The sequence below is a fragment of the Cygnus olor genome, chromosome 10 (assembly GCF_009769625.2).
Source record: "Cygnus olor isolate bCygOlo1 chromosome 10, bCygOlo1.pri.v2, whole genome shotgun sequence".
NCBI classification, from domain to species: Eukaryota; Metazoa; Chordata; class Aves; order Anseriformes; family Anatidae; genus Cygnus; species Cygnus olor.
The window spans coordinates 5,374,920-5,396,709 of NC_049178.1; the positions used below are offsets into that span (position 1 = coordinate 5,374,920).

The 21,790-nt window shown below is 35.0% G+C and overlaps 1 protein-coding gene across 21 annotated transcripts in view; it reads right to left on the bottom strand.

Moving 5' to 3' along the window:
- Positions 1–1,255: 1,255 nt before the first annotated feature.
- The window catches only part of ATP2B2 (ATPase plasma membrane Ca2+ transporting 2), a 417,587-nt gene continuing 397,052 nt past the window's right edge, over positions 1,256–21,790 (bottom strand). For 11 of the 21 annotated variants that reach the window (XM_040568574.1, XM_040568583.1, XM_040568582.1 and 8 more), the window contains 3 exons: positions 20,322–20,504; positions 13,656–13,742; positions 1,256–4,262 (listed from right to left, as the gene is read on the bottom strand). In XM_040568574.1, the coding sequence (XP_040424508.1) occupies positions 3,951–4,262; positions 13,656–13,742; positions 20,322–20,504 (582 nt within the window). In that variant the 3' untranslated portion in view covers positions 1,256–3,950. Of the gene's footprint in view, positions 4,263–8,836; positions 8,896–13,570; positions 13,743–20,321; positions 20,505–21,790 lie in introns of all 21 variants that reach the window. The other 10 variants (XM_040568592.1, XM_040568591.1, XM_040568589.1 and 7 more) reach the window with 4 other exon arrangements.

The window sequence follows — 21,790 nt, forward strand, 5'->3', positions numbered from 1 at the left end:
GTTCATTAATCCAGGCTGGGGGTGGGAGGTGCTAGGAACTTTCGGGGCTGAGTGTCTGAGCCGCAGAATGGGCAATCTCTCATTTGTCCCTTGTACTGCATATGCAGAGATTTCAGGGTAGGTCTTAACTGGCAGGACATGGACCTCCTGGCCTTAACCCACAGTTCTAAAAGGTGTCAAAGCTAATATTTCTAATAGTGGCAGAGAGTGAAAGAGATGCAAAAGGTAATCTTAATGGAGGGGTATGTAATATGGGCCTGAGTGATAGGGAAACAGACTTTGACGCTCATCTTAGGACCAACATTAAACTAATTTTTTTCATACTCAAATTGACAGGGTCTTCATGCATCTTCCTTGTTCTGTACTTACTAATTTCAGCCAAGTTCTCTGCAGCATTCAGCTCAGCCATTCCCACCACCATGCACCACCACAGCATGGACCAAGCTTTCTTTCTAAGGGTTCCGTTGTTGCGCAGCAGACAGGAATACAAAGCACTCGGGGCTGACTCAGCACCTGGGCGTAAGGAAAGCCTGAGGTAGCCAGTGCAACCACTGGCTGGTCAGCAGGCTTCCCGCTGCCAATCCAGAGCATTGGCATACACGATTACATTAAAATATGCCAGTGGGAACCTAACGCTAGATTTAGTGACTTCAAGTGAAAATAAAGAAAGCTGTTACGTTCAGACTGTTATTGTTCATGCTGCTTTGTGATTTATTTCTTTAAATTTTCCACTTGTGCTCCTGCCAAGAGAGATCTATTAGACAGTAAGCAGCAAGAGTAAAACTTTATCATTTTGTTTCAAACTATAAAATAATTTACATCACATATTTTACTTACTTTTGTCTTTTTTTTTTTTTTTTTTTGAAACCACAAACATTCCAGCATCACACTGTAGGAATAAGAATAACAATAGAAAGCATAACCTTTTGCATAGTATTAAATGAACAGACAGAGTAAGTTCTTTATTTACAATTATTGTCTAGATAAAAAAATTCATAAAAACAGATGAATGAACATATATTAATAACCCCTAGTGGGATGGATTGCCAATGTACCACTGTATTGTTGTCCACAAATCTCATGCTGCTAAGTACAGTACGTCGAGAGCGAGCATTTATATATTGCAGGGAATTTTAACAAACTGATCATTTTGGTTTTTGATCCATTGTTCCCATCACAGAGAGGTCAAGCAATAAAAGAAAGGAATTGTGATGCACGACTTGTAGTTGAAAGGTCATAGCTATTCTGCTTTTTGAAAAAAAAAATCTATCATTTATCATATACATAAAGCACAGTCTCTGCTCACAAAAGCCCAAGTTTTCTATGCATCTCAGTTTATATATGTTTTACTATATATACACAGAATGCAGTGTTCATTTTCTTAACAGTTTTCAAGTCTGTAAATGGTACCTTAGAGAGGGGTACTCCTACAGAAAAATTTTAAAAAAAGAAATTTAAACGAAGAAAAAATATGAAGTGTTTGAAAATAAAAAGGCAAACAGTCAGTGTTAAGATGCTGAAAATAAATTGTTCCAGTATTAATAGCTTTTGAAGATGTTCAAGTCCAAAGCTAGAGGCTTCCCTGTAAATAGATAACACTTTTTTCTTCTGAATATGATATCCCAAATAGGCCATAGAAACCCAATACATGTTATACAAAGGTTAATCACCATATTTACAAAGCGAAGAACAATCCTGACTGAGTTTCAATCACTTTGTTGCTAGGAATTAGCTAAAATAATAATGCTTTCATGCTAGCTTTTTACTGTTAAGAAACGGGTACCACTATCTGTTGAAAACAGAGTTGTATACGCCTCCCAAGACCTGTTCTGTTGGTCAGTGAAAAGTTTGGATCAGCGAACTATGAGTTTGAGCCAAAAACATTCAAGCTTCTACACAAAAGTCCGGAAGCTGGCAATTCAAGCTGATTTGAGCTTTACCTGGCTGAATAGTCTTGATGCACCCTGAAAACACTTTAGTCAGTTCAGTCTGCAGTTTGGCCATGGGTCTAATCTTGTTTTGGAGAGTTCTGCCTTGGATTAGTTCTTGTGACTGCAGAGATGCACCATGTTATTAGCCAACTTTAAGACAACCAGTAATACCTTAACAAATCAATTTATCAAGCTAGTTTGAGAGTGTTTTTCAACACATCTAGCTTAATCAGTGGTGTAATTCAAAATATCTTTTGCACTGTACAATTATGGAAAAGATCATATGCTGAAAAGTCTCCAAGCAAACTTTATATTAAATACAAAAATTATTTATGAAAAATCTGTGATCCACAAAGTGCTTAGCATTCAAGTGGTTGATATAGCAATTATATAAGCTCATAAATTTTAAGTTACCAGGGCTGTTACCATCTTGAAAAATATTTTTCACCCTCTTACTGCAGGTTTTCCAAATAGCTTTCTTTGTAGAAAGCTCTAAGTAAAACAATTGTTACAGTATACCTTGTGACTACAGGAAGACAAGCTTGGTTAAAAACAAAATCACACAAAGCATATCTCGATACACAATTAATATAGCTTCAGTCAGACCTAGTAGTGCAGAAATGATAGTTTTCTTTAAAAAAAAAAAAATTAAAGCAACAACCTACAGTAATTTTCATCCAAAATGCCAACAGCCCATACTTTGTAAGTAGTAAGAAAATAAATGCCTAAATTACTAACTGAAAAGGATTAACACAATATATCACAATATTTTAACATTAGTTTGATCTCCATATAGACAAACCAAATATAACTTATTTTTAATCTGTTATTTATAAACTCAACTCAGTTTCACATTCTTTCTCTCCAAAATTATTTTTGGAAGCCATTGCCATATGTTTAAAGAATGAAATAGCCTCCATTATCATCTGTTGCACCAAAACAAATTCAAGCAGTTTATCAGAGGGAAAAAAAGAAAAAAAGGAAAAAAAAAAGTGAGAGAACCTGATCATTCTGATTTTTATTTGAAACAAAGGAAGCCTGGTTTACCTCCCTGTATATAGGATCACAATGCTACATCCAATGTGTTATATTTTGGCTTCTTTTGTTATTTACTAGCAATATCTACATTACTTAACAAAAAAATAAAACAAAAATAAAAATCAGGCAGAAATCAGAACACAGTTGTAATAAAATATCCAGGGTGCAATATTACAGACGTTTTCAATGAGCTGAGCTGAGCCATTTTTATACTACTTCGGCAGGAAGTGCTTTCTTAACCCTACAAATAGTTAAGGATATTATCTACAGGCTTGTAAACAAATTACATTCTTTTTTTAGGACATAAATAAGTTAAAATAGTCAGAGCAATTTGAGCAGAAACAAGGCAACATGCCAACAAAGAAACTTTATATATATATAACTATATATATATAGATAGATATATACATATATATAATTAATTATGTATATACTTATATGTATATATCTCTATATATAGTCTCATAAATGTTTAAGTTCCTCTGTCCAACTGGTGCAAATCTACTGTGCAAGTTAAGCTTTGCAACTTCAAAAAAGTTATTTAAATTAATCTATACAATTGAGTCCATGCCACACAAGCATTTCAAAAAACTCACAGACCAGTGAATTGGATAAATAGCCTCAGAAAGAAGTCCTCTGCAGTTCCTGCTTAAGGAGGAAAAATAAAACAAAATGAAATAAAAATAAAGAGAAACAAAAAGAGAGAAAGAAGGGCCAGAAGTGTACAGTACATTCATGCAGGAGGGTATTTTTTTGTTTTGTTTTTCTGAAAGGGAACAAGAGGGGGTATGTAAATCAGCCATTCATTCTTTCCCCAAAACCATTGTGATCAACAATTCATTCACTTGTCTCAGAGTGAATAAGAGTTCAAACAGCTTTTCAGCCAGCAATGTTTTTAATATATATATTTATATATTTCGGTTGCTGTGGTTTTTATTTTATTTTACTATTTATTTTTATTTTTTGCAGTGACCTTTTCAGCTAAAGTGATGTCTCCAGGCTATGTATTGGGCTTCCTGGACTAGAAGAGGTAGCTGATTTACTTGTATCAGTTGTAAGATTTATTCCACTGTCGATAGCACTGTTGTTCTTGTTCAGCGAAGACGGTGGACTCGAGTTTTTCTTGAGAGCAGAGTCTTCTTCTAGGTCTGTGTCATCAATGAGTGGGATGTGGGGCTGGGAATCTTCTATCCTAAATTCAGGATGAGTCATAAAGTTGTGAATAGAGGTTCTAGATTCTGGTTTTTCTAAACCTTCATAGAGAGAGCTACGGAATGCCTTCACGACGCGGATCTGGGGGGAGAAAAGGAAGGAGATGTCAGAGGTAGCACCTTTAAAGGGCAACACTGTGTTAGAGAATACTTTGTGAAGAATGTAGCATATGGTTAAGGCAGTGCAGGCAGCTGAAGTCCATAGTCTCTGGATGTTATATGCATAAACGAGTGGCTCAGTTATGTGCATTTTGAATATCTGTATCAACTGCAATATTAAAATAAATCAAGTTTAAAGCCATCAAAGAACTGATGGGAAGTACTGGTTAAAGAAAGCGAACATCCACTCGTGTGGTACATCCCTAGTAAAAGACAAGCCATGTTAATTGTAATGCAAATGTAAAACCATGCATGTTGATAGTTTTGCAGTGAGTAAGTAGGAAGGCTTTTTTAATTAAAAAAGTCTCTTTTGTATTGTTAAAAAAAAACACATTACACATAACATATCACACTTCACAAACAGAAAAGCACAGAACAGAGACACAGTTTGATGGTACATATGAGACACACAGGAGCCAACGGTAAAAGCTATCAGTAATATCAATGTTTTAAAGCAAAATCTAAATGAATGCAGCCAAGAGCACAAAAAGCCAAGCAGACAAAATACTAAGCATAATCATGCTACCACAGGGGGAAAAGAAAAAAAAAGGAAAAAAGAAAAAAAAAAAAAAACACAGTTACCACATGAACAGAGATAACTTGCACACAACAACTACACTTGGAAGCCTGGATAATGTGAACATCGTATTGTTGAACCAACTTTTATTTTTCCTTCATGCATATGTGAGGTAAACACTCGAGTATAGACCCACTGTTCTAGCCATTTAACTTTTTAATATATAGAAAACATAATAAAGTAATGTATTGATTGTTGGTTTGACTTGAATTGCATTGTTAAACAGCAAGCTCTTTCATTTTCTGTGTCTCAGTTTTAATACTGTTTGTAAGGTTAGACGCTGAAAGCGACACAATTTATGCCATATATGCAGTCTTTAAACTAGGTCATCAGACTTATGCCAGGATAAATTTAATGTTGTTAGCCACCTGACAATAAGAACACAGGTGAAAACTACAAGGCTCAGCCCATCAGACTGTCAGCCACAGTGCAAATTGCTTTCTCAGTAGGAAATGAAAGGAGCAGAGAGAGGAGCATGGCAGAGTGGGGACGCTAGTGCTCTGTGGGTGAGCAAAGGGAGGGATGCTGTCTGTATCCCAGTGACCTGCTGGTCCTGAAAAGACGTGAAGGAATGTGCTATGTGTTACTACTGAAAAAACATAACTTTTTGGAAGGAGGTGAGGGGCAGAGAGGAAAAAACAGAATGGCAAAAATGTGATCTGTTGGCAAATGCTTTATGACTAAATATGAGTTCTATCCTTCTACTTCCATGTAGTTCATGAGTGAATTTTTAGCATTACTTAAAGGGGAGACCAAAACACAGGCAGAGGCAGAAAAAGGTGCAAGCAGGCATTGTGAAAGCTTTTCCACACGCATTTGAAATGGTTGGCAGTAGGTATGTGTATCTTTTTACATGTGAATATGCTGCACATTACTGATTGGTTTAATACAGCACTAATTTGTAAAGCTTTAATTCCTCCTTGAATCAGCAAACTGTATTTTATTAATGACATGGGGTCACTGTGTTCCAGCTGTGGGATCTAGCTGATCCTGTGGCTGGAGCTGTCCAAGCCATACTGAATTTCAGCAGATTTGAGAAAGAGGCTGACTTGTATTTTGATCTCTCTGACCTTTGTCCTTGTTTGTGTTCTCTACATTTAAATATTCGTTATCTTTCAAAAATCCGTAGAGCAGAAGTCATGCCATCTTCAGATCCATGGCCCTCGGTCAGAGGCCAAATACCCTCCCTTCTCTTTAGAAATACATTTGGTAACACCAGGGCACAGTACAAAAAGCAGATTCGTGTACTACTTATGTTCCAAATAAGAGGACCAGAGTAGTGCAGAATGGTCTTGGCCAGATGTGGGGTACTGGAAGATATCAGGAGGCTAGCAGGCATGCAAGGCAAGAGGAGGATGAGAAGAGTAAAGACTATGTGCTACAATCAGATGGTGCACCTAGCACCTCTATTTGACAGAGCACCTGGAATTATAAAGCAGGGCTTTATGCAGGCTGAATTGCTTTGAATTGTGTTTTGCTGTGTTATGGTTCTGTAGTGAACAGACTGAGATAAAAGATTCATTTGCATTACTAAAAATAGGATTTGAACTCATAGAGTAGAGTTGACATACTAATTCCCTCATTATCTAGGCCTTTCTATCTTGTATTTTAAAGTGCAAAGTAATTAGTCTAAATAATGAAAAAACCAGCATGTTAACCAAAGCAATCTTTAAGACATGTTACCACATTGTGCTAAGTTAAATCAGGGAATTTCTCTGTAACATGCTTACTTTATAATATGGGCTGATATAGTGATATTTTCTGCAAAGATCCCTATTATTTCTGCTATCTAAATAAAAATAAATCATCTTACTCAATTGCAGCTGTTCACTATAACTTATCGACTAAGTAAATAATTAATTTTGAATGCAGCCACTTTTTATTGCATAGATTTAGGTTCTGTTTGCCAGCTAGATTTTTTTTTTTTAAATAAAGGTAAATTAGATTTTCACTTAAATAGAAAAGGTTTGCAATTTCTTATTATGCTTGTACAGATTCTGTAGTACCCAGTGAAAGTAAAGCTTTTCTTCAGGCCACACAAACTGCATTTAAGCCTCTACAGGCTAGCAAGGGAGGAACTTAGTTTCATTTTATGAGACTCCAAGTTCTGTAGTAGAAAAAAAACACCACTGAAGTCACTGAAATTCTGCTTAAGCAAGATTTCAGAAGTAGTCTCAGAAAAGGATATGGTAGGGTTAGAACTGATTTAAAGTGTTTTAAAAACTGTGCATTGATACTGCATTTAATACCAAAATTTGGAGTAAAAGTTGCATTTAATGCCAAGCTTTTAGTCAATCTAACTAGCTGATTTGCACGTTACATAGCTGGGGGAAACCAATAGAATTAGGTCGTATTTGAAAACAAGTTATGAAAACCTGCCTGCCATTGCCTGAATTCAATACTCTGCTGGGACTGTTCAAACTGATGACCCACTGAAAGAAAACACTACACTAACATATTTTGCTTGGACTAAATGTGTTTACAGAGCAATCTGAAGGTTTTTAATTGCAGAAGATACAATCAGCCAGCAGTCGTTTCACTTGTTGTAAAGATCTATGACGAAGTTCTGGCATGGACCATTAAAGTCTTGCAGGAGCATTTAGATGCCACTGGCATAGATTCTGCTTGTTCACAGTGACTTCTATTAAAAAAAATTAAATAAATAAAAATAAAAACTACTTAGAAGTAGTTTAGACCTGCTGATACGTAAAGTAGCTCATTTGCTGAATACAACAGTAATATAAGGGCCAGATCTGGACAAATCCCTAAATCTGAGAGTACTTAGAGATAGCTTTCCAGTAAATTTCCTTCTCTAAGGATCTGTAGAAAACTACTTTGTTTTTTTAACATCTCCCTAAAGTTACAGAGATTGATTTCCATCAATATTTCAATTAAAGAGAAACTCTCCATCTTTAAATTCTGCATGTATTGCTTGGTATGTGGAAGAAAACATTTACTTTTTAGTGTCATACATCATTCAGTGACAGAATTTCTTCATTACAATATAATTCAAAATCTCGTTAATCTTTCCCTTAATGTATCAAATTATTGCTTACAGAAACAAAATTTGGTTCTTTCAGTATGTTAGTGGAAACGTAGGTAGCTGAATACAAACGTGGTATTTTAATTTATACATAATAGCACTACCCTATTTAATCAAAGAAATGAAAAATATTATTTACTGAGAGTTACGTGGCCCAATAGCAACATTTTTTTTAATACATGCTAAAGTAAGTTCAAGGTTATATGAAGTAATATCTACTGTAAAAGTTTTAGGGGCTCTGCTGAAACAAAGTGTAATTACTTTTTGAAGATAAAGCCAATAAACTTCACAGAATGTACAGCATGTAAAAGCAGGGACATACCCATGATGGATAGAACCTAAAAGGTGTTGGTTTCTATGGACTATGTGGAGCTCATGTTGATGAGATTTCTTTATGATACTGACAATGCCAAGGGAAGACAAACAGTGTGATACAGCTCCCTTTTCTCACAGTAATGGAGACAACAGAAAAAAATGAACTGCTTTTAAACAAAAGACTGTGGGGACAACACTTCAGGACATTTTTGACATGGCTATAAGTTTCCACTTCTTTCTTCTCTGTAGCTGTAATAGAAAAAACTCTTGAGTTTCATCCCACCTTGAAAGTTAGATTTATTATACTGCATCAGGCAAGAAGAATAAAAGAATTAAAATTTTAGATACTACAAATTTGTCCATTCAGAAGAAAAGATGAAGTTCAGAATCTCACTCCTAAATACAACAATGTAGGCAAAATACACAAAGCCTGTTAATCATCAGCAGATGTCTTATGGTTGGTAGTGTGTGGGCTTATACTCGAATGTTTACCTGGCTTCATATAAGCCAAGTATCTTGAGTTTGGTTCACATTCATTTCAGGCTCAAGGTTAAAGACTCACAACCTCTTTTTATTTCACTCTCTCCTGCTGAACCCTTTTGTCCAATGTTCTCTAGCCCTCTGGGAAAACAAACACATTTAATATTCAGACAGTAGAGAGTAGGGCACTGCAAAAGCAAATAAATTCAATACTGAAAGATCAGTAAGGTGATTAGTATAAAATTGTAAACAAGAGGTCAATTTTGCAAAGAGATGCCAACTCTTATGTGTAACTGATGCTATTCTATATCAAGACTATAGCTGCACAAATGTAAGAGTTTGGTCAAGTACTATTGGATATGTAAAGCTTTGAAATAGAAGGCATATTTTCAGTGTGTTTGGTTTTGTTTATTTTTGAATCCTCCCAATTTTAGGTGAATAAAATCAGATTAGGTATCCACAGGAAGAGATATTGTATGTATAGGAGTCACCTGTAAATATGACTACCATGTTCTGGATTGTATGATGAAGAAGGTGAGTAAATTCAAAAACAAATAAAAAATAAATTTTAGAAAAATTATAATTTCTAAGTTTCTGCATTAATGACTGAAAGAGATGCATACTCTCCTTCTACATAAATATGCAATAAATCCAGGAAGTGCTACTGAAAACTCAAACCACATGTAGCAAGGGCAGAATAGAATAACCATGCAGTCTGGGATATCCTCAGGCCTGGTTCTCATTTCACAAAAGTTTCACATGACTATACGCCGCTGAATTTCAGGGCAAGAGATCAGAACCATATGGAGGGCTTTTGCTTTCCATAGCATCTCTACTTTATTATAGGACTGCTGCAAATTTATAGAACATGGCATTTTTGTATCAGATTTGACAAAGCTTAAATATATCATACACCCTTGTAAAGAAATGATTTCTATGTTAGGACAATAAACCTTCTTGGCACGACACATCTCCAGTTGAGGACATGACTAAGACTTTAAACCTACTTATTTTCCCTAAAGGAAAGATATGCAGAAGTCAATTTTTATCTTGACCCTGTAAGTTTGGGAAATCTTTGTAATAACAAGTGGGAACTTCTGAGCTTTACTATGATATCTCTGTCTCTATCAGCTGATGTCCCTAAATGATGCAACTTTTATAAACATCATTTTAGATGCAGACTTCATTTCAAGTCACATTTTGCTGGTTCCATTTCTGCATGTGACAGTTAAACTATGTTGCTACAGAAAGCAAGTGGCAATTTCAGTAAGACTGGTTTGCCCACTTGACTTGATCGTCTGTGTTTTGAATTTAGATCAGTATGAGACAGTAATTTTGCCTTACTTTTAATAAATCAGATTGTTTTCTAAATAAAAAATAAAAAATTCTATTTTCAGCAAAAGCTGCTGAATGGTAAATAATTTTTTCTCAATACAAGACTATCTGATTTTCATGCACAATAGATTACAAAAGCTAAGCCAAACTCTCTTTTAAATTGTTCATTAGTAAATTTATCACAATATGCACTAGAATCAAGCTTCCTACACTAGAATCAAGCTTGCTACTAGAATCAAGTTCTGTGCTACAGTTTCTGACATAATTTGCAGATGCCTTGTGCCACTCTGAGGCAAATGTTACAGATGTAAGTATTCTACCTAAAATGATGGCTTCTTGGCAAGTCTGATAAATTTCAGCTATTTATGAGTTAAAGTGGCAATGAAAAAAAAAAAAAAACACTTCTTTTTACCTGAGAGTTAGCCCACTTTTGAAGAAAATTTTAGACCCCAAAAAAGTGAAACTGAACAAAAATACAGCCTTAATCAGGCTATGTTCTTCTTTTGCTGAAAAACACTTAAAAATAAATTTAAAAAAACTTCAGAGATCTGTATGATGGAAATATACTGAGAATATTTTGTGATCATTTGGTATGACAGTAATTTGCTGCTAGAAATGCTAGAGTCATCACCACATATTTTTTCCTGTGCCATCTTTAGAAGTGGCTTGTTTGAGGCCACTGCTGCTAGCATTAATATAACAAAAATTTTGAATGAGTAAAATATTCACTTCTAAAAATCTCAGACCAAAATGACAGACCTCAACAGAATAAAGAAACAGGAACCTGCAAATACAAAAACTGCAGCAGACTGATGATCTGGGAGATTATTTTTTGGTGTGGCTTCATAGAAATCACAGAATAGTTTGGGTTGGAAGGGACCCTAAAGCCCACCCAGTCCCAACCCCCTGCCAAGGGCAGGGACAACTCCCCCGGCCCAGCCTGCCCCCAGCCCCATCCAGCCTGGTCTTGGGCCCTGCCAGGGATGGGGCAGCCACAGCTCCTCTGGGCAGCCTGGGCCAGGGCCTCACCAATTGTTTTTCCCTAGATGTTTCCTACACTTAACAATATTTTTGATTTATAACCTTTTATGAAAGAAAGAGTTGTTTTGTGGGGTTTTGTTTGTTTTTAAGAGACCTGTGGTTTCTGACTGCTTCCACTTAAGAACATTATTAACTATATACTCTGTGAGAATGGGGGAAGGAGGAACATCAAAGAATATTAAACGTGCATCTTTCTTGGAAAATTTTAAACTGCATTCTCTTGAAGGGGCTACCTACTGAAAATATAAACAACATTTGAGAACTAGATATAAACAGATTAGGATAAAGAACAACTTGTTTACTTTGTGTACAGTTAGATCCTCTACCTAATGATTATTACCAACTAATGCTGACTTCCAGAAACGTAGTTTGTTGATGGCAAAACCACTATGACAGCTAAACAATTTCAGCATAACTAGGGAAACTTCAGTACTACAGTAAATATTTCCTTGTATAAATTACTTTTCATTAAGGTCTGCAAACCTCTGAATGATTTGAATGTGCCATTCTTATGAATACCTGAAAAATTCAGGTAACACCTTGCTAATCTGTTTCCCCAACTATTGTAGATGAGGCAGCATTTGACAGGCATCTTTTCCATTAAGTAGTTACTAAACTTATGTGTGGCTATTAATAATTAATAAAATTTAAAAATGCTTTGATGTCTCTTTGAATCAAACATTAATCTGCTCCAAAATAATAGAATAACTACAGGATTTTTGTTTCCAAAAAATGACATGTGATAATACATATGCAATATTTTAAAAATTCATGAAGAGAGGGAAAGGCTTAAAAACCAGAGGTACAGTTATCCCACTATTTCTCCCACCCCACAGAAAAATGTAATAATTTAGGGTTTCATTCATTGTGAGCAGCCATGAGAAAAGCAGTCAGTCCTGTCCCACTACATACATTTTAAGCAAGGAGCTGAAAAGTAGAGCTAGGTGTTCATTTTGCAACTGAAATTTTCTCAGAAAATGCCAATTCATTAAAACATACCGTATTTCTATGAAATTTAGATTTGGAAAGGTTTTCCAGGTTCTGGAAGAGGAGTAATTTGGAGATAAAAAACATTTTTTTTTCCCCGCTGTTATTCATTGGGTTTGTGTCATAATATTAATAAATCAAAACATAGTGGCTGCAGCTCAATGCCTTTCCTTCTCTTGATCGTGATGCTGCCCTGAAATTGTTGATGTTGTTGGCGTAAAAGTTAGCAAGCCAAATTTCCACCAAGACAGAAAAAGATAAAAATTTTCTCTGAGCGCAAACAGACAAAGTCAAAACCTTAATGGATCTTTGGCTTCTTAGCAAAAGTAAAGTTTCTCCTTTGACATTTAATTCCAATAAAAATTCTAATGTATGTCAGAAATTTCTTTATTCTTGATTTTCAAATACTGAAGGGGTTGCGCTTGAACTGAAGGGAAAGGTCAAGCTTTTTTCATCCAGCAGTTCTGGAACGTTATTTCCCTCTCATTTGCCTTTTCCTTGTGTGGTTTCCCTCTCTAGCTGGCTTGTCTGGCCAACTTTTCACTAAAACTTGCATCGGGTAACTACTGCATGAGTCTGTAAAGTGTGGGACAGGCTTGTGAAAGTGACTTCTATAAAGTTAAATATTCTTTTAATGCTAAACAAAGTTAGAAATATGAGTCTTACTGGGCAAATGAAGACACTTTACTGTCAGTAAAACAGCCCTTTCAAAAATTTTATTCTCTTCATTAACTTCTCTAGATGCTTCCCTTATACCTAGAATAAAGCTCTTTCACGATTTCAGTGTTTAGAAACCCACTTTTTCAAAAATAAGTTTTTTGCCTTATTTATTTTGTCGCATCAACACTGTCCACTAAGTAGTTTAGCTCCCTCCTTACTTAATGTTTATCTCCTACTGGATTTAGAGATAACAGTTCTTTTTGTTCATCATTCATGTAAACGATAATCCCGTAGCCTTGCATCATAAACTAGATTCTCTATTTCTTTGTTCATTACTGTATCCGTCCCAATTAGAGTACATCTTCCTTGGCTATGAGTGACCTGTATTATACAGTCTTCCAGACAGAATGATCTTTTATCTGACAAGCTGTTTTCTTTTTTTTTTTCTCTTAATACAAGGTTTTCATAGAACTATTTAAAATACGTATTTTGTAAGCAGAAGAAAAATATATACAATGACATTAGGAAAACATAACACAGAAACCTCAAATAGAGTCTCCATAACTGGATAAAAAATGTCTACAAATTCCTGCTCTAACAGTAGCTAACATAACCTGCAATAAATGATGGACAGCATCTACTGTACACAAAGTAATCCAGTTTTGTGTAGCTGGGTAATAAACTAATAAACATAACAGGACAAAGTGGGAAAGGGCAAAGTAGCTCAGTCTCAAATGACTGCTACATAAGTTGGCATCTCTGTAGGTCTGATGCATTAAGAATACACACTCACGCCCAGCCGCAGCAGCAGATGTGCTGGTAGGAGAGGAAAGAGCATTGGATAACGATACGTGACTAGGGCTAGAAATATTGGTTACATCCTGGGTCTGGCTTGTGACGGAGGACTGTCTCCTTAGAGCCCCCTGAAAGGAAGTGCCACTCTTGAAAGTATTGACTACTTCGATCTGCAATGGAGGAAAGAATGAGACAAGTTGCTTAAAGTATGGATACAGTTGCAAAACTGACAGGAATAATAATGAAAACAATAAATCAACGGTGCACACAGTTTTACTTCAACTGAAATAAATACTTTTTTTTAAGTGTTCTTTTTATAATGTTTTTAGATATGAAATGGTCCAATTTTTCTGCCTGGATTAAATGAAACAGCTCCACAGAGGAGACAGTGGAGCTGCATCAGTTTAAACAACTAGAAGATTTGAAATAAAAATCTTAAAAATTTAAACCATTTTATTTATATGTAAATAAACTAAATACAACTGGCATACTTGAAATAGCTAACCTCCACTTTTCTCCTACTGAGAATAAAATTACTTTGCTATTGCTCTTTACGTGTTCTTCCAGAGGGTGGAAAATTCAGTTACTTAATAGGAACAACAACAACAAAAGCCTATAAAAATATTCAATATAAGAATCCATTTTGTCTACAAAAAACAGGGTTGTCAGTATACTAGCTTGATAAAATAGAAAGTGTTCTGATATTTATCTTTTTCTTTAATGAAAGTTTTTGTAAATTAAACAGTGATAATGAATGTTAGTCTATTATAATTATGGATTAAAATATTAATAGTTTATCTTTATACAGTGCTTAAAATTACACAGAAAATGATGTTGAACTGGATTGAATATTGCAGTTTTCTACTTTACCATTTTCTACTTCTTATTTCCATATGCATATTGCACTCAGTGTTACATGTATCTATGCTGAATACCTTCCTGAGTACTTTTAGTCATTAACTGAGAAGATGAGCTAAAAAAAAGGGGTAAGTATTTCAAGACTGTCTGTGCCACCAGTATAACCTAATAAAAAGCAGACCCTATGTATCAAATGTATGTAAAACCAGAGACTGGCAGTAGATAGGAGCAAAAAATAAATATATGCTAAAATCCATACACACCAAAACATCCTCTTTGTTGCATTTGTGCCACCACAACATAACAAAACAGTATGAGAACCCACTAGAAGAATTCACCCAACCACTTATTTGAAGAAGCCCAAATTTGTATCTTGCAACCCAGATTTCTGAAGAGAGACAGCCTAGAAAGTAGTTGGGAAAAGGTTAAGTGGTATATTTATCAACTTCAACAGCACAAACCTTGGTACAAGCCCTCATAAATTCTCCAAGTTGAAAGCATTATAATAACTTTGCTAACATTTTCTACTGCAGTCAGTCCTAGGAATAAATAAATTAATATGGCTTCATCTCTAGTGGTATGGGTGCATCCCCTCCCATTATATAAGTCTTTGGAGTTCATTCTTTATTTTCCTGCAGGTTTTTATGGAAATAACCATATCAAGATCCCAGTAAAAGGGATCATAGGTTACTGCTATACAATCATCTGACTGTACTTTTACTAGACAAACATGAAACAGCTTTGTTCACTGACCCATTGTTTTCCAATGAGAGCCCGGAATACAACATGCATTTCATGTGCATACTGATAGCTACAGTATTAAGCAGTCATGACGACATTTTCCAGCTTTGCTCTGTTCCTGCAGCAAATTTATTTTGAGCTACATGTCCAATACAAATATCACAGTTTAAAAATACAATATGGGGTGGGTTAGCATGTGGAATAAGGGTACAAGTGAATCATTGGCATCTAGATAACAACATATGGTTCAAACCATTGGTTATATATGAAGGCATGTTAAATACTCACCTGAAATGTTCACTGTACAAAAGTAGAATTAGATAAAGATCCTGGGTTTTCATGATCTGATATAGGTGACAGAGCACTCTTCAAAAGAGAACATTCAAGAAAGATTTTAAAGACTCTCACTGAGAGCATGAAGTGCACTGTGGAAGACACAGATGATAAATCCTAAGCCAAAGGACATTTTTAGATGTATAAATGCCTTTCTAATTAACTGAAAGGAAAAGACCCTAGTATATGCAGGAATGAAAAGATAAGGGAAGATCTGTATTTAATAGTTTCTCCAGAGAACAAGAATTACAGGTGTGTAATTTACTCTTTCTCATGAAAAAAAATATAACTACAGATCTTCATGGAGTGAATCCACAAGGGAATGATGACAACCTTTTCAGAATCGTAAAGGCTGAACATACAGGGCTGTGTTCTGCCTAAAGCCAAGGAAGAAGAAGAGGAGAACTTGGCCCAGGAGTTTATCTTCCAAAATCAGGAAACAACAAAGAAGAAAGAGTTCATCCAAATAAATAAGTAAATAATGCATTTTAAAATAGGATGCTTTTGTAATTACAGAAGACTGAATTTATTTAGAACAATTCAAGTTGCTAAAAAGGAGAAAGTAAAGGCTAAGTCACACATCATAAAAAGTTTGAAAATTTTCTAACAAAACAAATAATGTAATCACGTTTTGATTACATGCCTTCAGGTAGAAGAAAAAAATGCTGTTCTATATTTTTCACCTCTCTTTATGTTCTATAATTTAGAAGATGTGTATTTTAAACAAATGTATACACAGTTAATTGAAATATCAGTGATTAGCAGTTTAAAAAAAAAAAGGGGGTTGGGGTTGGATCTTAACACAATAGTCCTGACAGGACAGATATGCCAAAACTTTTTTATGACTCTTGACATAGAACAGAATTTCAGCAAGCATTTCTGTTGTCATTAATGTCAACAAGATGCAGGTGTCATTCACCTAATCTCCAACAAAGATATATTTTATTTTTTAAAGAACAAGAACAATTTCGCTTTGTTCAATCTCTGGCAGTTTGCTTTAGTATTCGTAAAGCAAACTCAACTTTAACCTGCACGAAATAAAACAGTTTCCATTCTACTTACATTGCTCCCCTGCACTGTTTTCTGCATAACGCTAAACAGAATGATGAAAAAAAAAAAGACAAAAAAAAGAAAAAAGAGGTGCTATCTTTTTATCTAACTTTAAAAAAAAAAAACAAACAAAAAAACTTGCTGGGAGTGACTTTCATTGCTATGGCATTTGCATTTGTTCCAGAACAAGGTTTTAATGCAGAAAGGAAGAGGAAGAAAAGGCAATACAGCACCTCTGTATTTTTTGACTATCTAAAGAGGCATCTTCCTTTTTTCATTAGCAGTCCCTAGACATTTGAATTTCTGAAAATATTAAATTGCTACAGAAATGCACAGAAATGCATTAACATGGCACCTGTGTATTTTTATGTATTGCTTTTATTCTAATACCTTTTCTAATATTTAGAGAATTTTTACATATTTTTTCCCACCTTAAGCAGATAAAACAAACTTTGAATTACAGGATGATAGGGAGGGAGGAAAGAGTCAAGCAGTATGTTGTAAAAAATAAGATATGTATCTTGAAAAGTTTTAGAACCTCCACACTTCACAATTTTTCCATACTCAAATATGAGGTAACTACATAAACTTTTTGGTATTCAATTTAAAAAGATGCAATGAACTTGTGGAACTTTTCAAATAATATTAGATCTGCCCAGATGGTATGATCAGTCTTAACTCTCTCACTCCTTCAGAATGAGGAATTCTTGAGAACTGCAACAAAGACTTGGAAAACAGTGCCGATAACTAGCAGAGGTTGAAAAGCCCTGTCTTCTATGAAATTTGAGACCTTTATATCTTTATGAAGCTTGCATAACTAGGATGAGTCAGTTGTGAAGGCTCTTCTGACAGAGCTATCTAGTAAGTAGCCACTCTTCCATCCAGAGAAGGACAGCATGCATTCATGCAGAGAAGGCACAAGGTATATTTATAAGACAACAAGATATCTAAATGATATTTAAATGAACAAAAGTAGACTAAAAAAAAAAAAAGGAAAAAAGAAAGAAAATCCGAAATATATAGCCAATCTCTATAACTCAGTTATGTGCATTCATGCACCTTTCTTTAAAGTAAATTCTGCATGTACAGTGTAAAATAGAAATGCATGATGTTTCAGTATAAAGAGTCAACAATGGAAATTCTTTCTCTGGTTGCCTAGGTTTGAAACTTTTGTTTTGAGAGTAAAGAAAAAAAGAAAGAAGAAAAAAGAAATAAAAGTCTTTACTACTGCAAAGTTTTTGCCAGTTTGGATGAGGTTTTACTGGAACAGTACACAAAGGAGATCTGTCAATTATCTGGACAGAGAGGAAAAAAAAAAAACAAAAACCTACTGTAGATTCTTTATAACTTTCCTAGGAGTTAAGGCTTTTATTGAATGCTGTAGCTATCTGTCCAGTAATGACTGAATAGCAAATAATCAAAAATAAACATGATCTAATATACAGCACAAGTGTGTGATGGTAGAAACCAGTCTTGCTGAGATTGGAATGATCAATCAAGTCATGAGTCTATTGTTTATTCCTAATCTTAACTGACATCCTCTTACATACATAAAGTGAGGGGATGCTCTACCTTCTTCTTCCGCATCTCCAGAAGTGCATTAGACATCAGAGGATTCTTGCAAATCCTCCAGCTCCCCAAGGATGCTACAGACATCCTCATCTTCTTCCATCAACTCTTCTTTAGATGGCTTCCTGAGAAATGTAGTACAAGTGTATGAATTCATTTGGATGGGCCACAACACATAGCACATCAAAATGCGCTCAAGGTCCATCCAACAATCGGTCTAATTCGACCTGCATATAAGTTCATCACTCTCCAGTGGATATCTTGTAACTGCTTTTGGAACTCTTTTTGAGTGTGTTGGCCCATTTTCTTTTTTCCATTAGCATTCCACAGATGTGAAATGGATGTAAAAATCAATGTCATTGAACAAAAAAAATGAGGAAAAAAAAAATCACAGAGCCTCTTGGCAGAAGGGGAAACAGTGCATCCTACCAAAGATATTTCTACAACTAAGAGCAGAATGGAAACTGAGAAGATGGATGTTAGCAAAGAAATGTAATTAATTTCATTTTGTTTTAAATAGTGTAAAAGAATAATAATTTGTTTGTGAATTAAGTGAACAAAGATATGCAGAAGAGCTAAAAACTACCTCTCAGACTAGAAAAAGAATTGAAAGGATGTAATTTTTTTGTGTGCTTGTAGTTCTTTGCACTCACCACAACCAGAAAGACATCCTGACAGAAATGCCAACAGACAATACTCCTCCTACAGCCAATCAGGAAGAAAAGAATGCACATTTAGAGGTCATCTTTCCATAATGATCACCATTACCTGGGCACCTGTTTGTCACCTTTTAAACTGAGAGGAACTGTGACAATTTGAAATTTCTCTACTGATGAGTGCTCCTGACTCAAGACAGGAGTCAAGACGCACAACCCTGAAGATCCATGTTTAATCTCTTACCTCAGAAGCTTGGGAATTTACCCAAAGACTCTCTCTAACAGCAGATTTCACCCTCTTACCTTTCTCACTTTGCTGTGATGCACCAAGTAGACCTAACTATCCTAGCTTCAGTTTACTGCTTTCCCCCATTTATCTAAAATGTATGACTGCAGTTTTTCTCCAGGGGGGAAAAAAAAAAAAAAGGTATCAATTTGTAGATGGAAAAAGAGAGAAAATACCATCTATCTCTAGTTAAGACAAAAATCTCAAACTTGAAATCTTCTGTAATAAAAAAGTTCTTTAAAGGAATGATTCTTTAAAGAAAAAAAGTTTTCTTAATTATTCACCTCTTTTTCTTGTAAGCAAATGTAAAACATTCACAATGTAAAACATTCACAGAACGTATCTTTCAAAGTTGGTCTCTTGTGCAAGCTAGCACAGATCTTAGAAAGACTAAAGTGCTATCAAACATGCTACTTCACTGCAATGAAAAAGGCAAAACAGTTGAAATAATTTAGCACTACAGGACAAATTTTACCAAATAGCATAAACTGCACTAAATTTAGCACTGTGACTCTGTACAAGTATTTAGTATAACATTTATCTGAATCCCTTCATTTTGCTTAAAAAATGTCATGGATTTTTGTATTTAGGAAAAGTTATAAGAAAAAAAAACTAAGAGATCATTCATAGTAGCCAACACATACATTTCAGCATTCAATAGATGCTTAAGCCCTTACTACTTAAAATAAATCGAGAATCAGATTTTTCATGACCTTGCAAGAAAGAAAATTAATTCCTTTTAGCCATGATCTACGTATACAATACTGTCAGAACAGAAAAGATTTTTTTTTCAAATCAACTGGTGCTTTACACTTTAGACCCAACAGTAAGTTACTCTGTCATGGCATCAGTGGGAACAACAATATATTTTTGACAAAATAAAATGGCATGTTGTAGAAGGCCTTCATAACATCTTGCTAGCCATTGTGACAGCTAGCATTTTCCAAGTATTACTATTTTATCAGCTGTTATCACTGAAGTAGAAAAACAATGTCCGCAGTAGTCTCAAAAAAAAAGTATTCCTATTTTTGCATATTATCATTTTATAATCTCTTCACTTCCACTATACACACACTTTTTAAAGTTTGCCTATGTTACTATTCCACAGGTTGCTCCTTTGAAATCAGTAAAGCAATTTCCAAGTACCATCATTCTGACACACAACCATCTCTGTAGTTTTCTATAACATTATCTTGTCTTGATCACAGATTAAATATATTATTTCTAGACCGTGGGGGGATTTACTTTTAACATACCTGGGTTTGGATTCTGTTGAGGCCTCTGAACCAGAGAATTTGTCCACGTCGAAGTTCTCTCTCTGCATGATCAATTTCTTCAACATCTTCATTGAGTTCTTCTTCAGGGACCTCCTCCTTCTCAGTGAGCCGCCCTGCCTCCTTTAAAAACTTTAGCCTACTTGTTGGGATGGTTGCAATGACCTAAAATTATAAAAAGATGCTGAAAACATAAACCTCATTCAATAACAATAACATTATAAGTTGCTAATTACAAAAGAACTCTGATATTTTAATGAGTTCTCTAATCTTTCAGAAAAGCTACGATAAGTATATTCATAATAGCACTTTATCCAACTCCATTTTAGCCCCCCAAAACACCTTATTTACTGTTTAAACATTCAGCATTACTGGCATTGTTAAACCACATTGGCAATACGTGGCTAAGGAACAAGTTTAAAGCTAGAAAGAAGTGATGTCCTTCCTCAAAAAAAAAATAAAATAAAGGGGGATATAAGTATTTGAATGTTATCATATAAAAGAAATTTCACAAGATTGATACTTTTGCAATTAGTGTTTGGGGATTTCTAATGACTGAAAGTGGTCTACTGTCCGTTAATGTGAGCTGAAAATGAGTTGCATTGCATGCTTATAAATCTCTGCACACTAAATTTGCTCATGTAGTCAGCTTCCCTTTGTTTTGTCAAATCAAAATGGCTTTCTCAGCATTTAACAGAAACAAGTTTTCTAAAGGTGTGGGTTTGAATATCTTCACACTGGACTTTTTGTAGAACTCTGTCTTATTCTCTGTCCTTATTCTGTTTAATTATATATTTATATATATTAATCATATATTCTGCTTAACTCAGCCCCTCTCCTTATTCAGTTTGGCCAATGAAGTGGTCACTGGAATTAATTAATAGAGGAGATGGCTAATAATCTTAAAAATTTGCAAATAGTTTAGTCAGACTGTGTTGAACACAATTATTTTGAATACATTTCCATGTTGTTATCTTGAGCACTCTCTCTGTTCTGATTTCTTTTGTCAGCTTTAATAGGTATACAAGCAGATGGCTATTTAAACACGACATTACCTGGAACATTTTGAATGCTTAAAAAATCTCCTACAAAAATAACTATTACACCAATTTACTAAAAAAGTGCTGCCATTTTCTTTTTTGTTTGTTTTTGTTTCAGCAATGAGCAATCACATCTCTGAAGCCCAAATGCATGAAAAAAAAAAAAAAAAAGGAGTCAGCTGGAACAGGAAAGAATTTTGCAGATGAGAAACTACAACTATGGGACATTTGATAGCTGAGGAAAAGCTGCTGTCTGGTGGATGAAAGTCTTATCCAGTCTGTGATACTGATTTTTGCAGCCCTCTGGCACGTGATATTGTCCAGAGCACATGAGGCACAACACAGGCTAAGCTGTTATCCTGAAAATGAGAGCATCAAAGGCACTCCGGAAAGGCAGACAGACTGCATGGA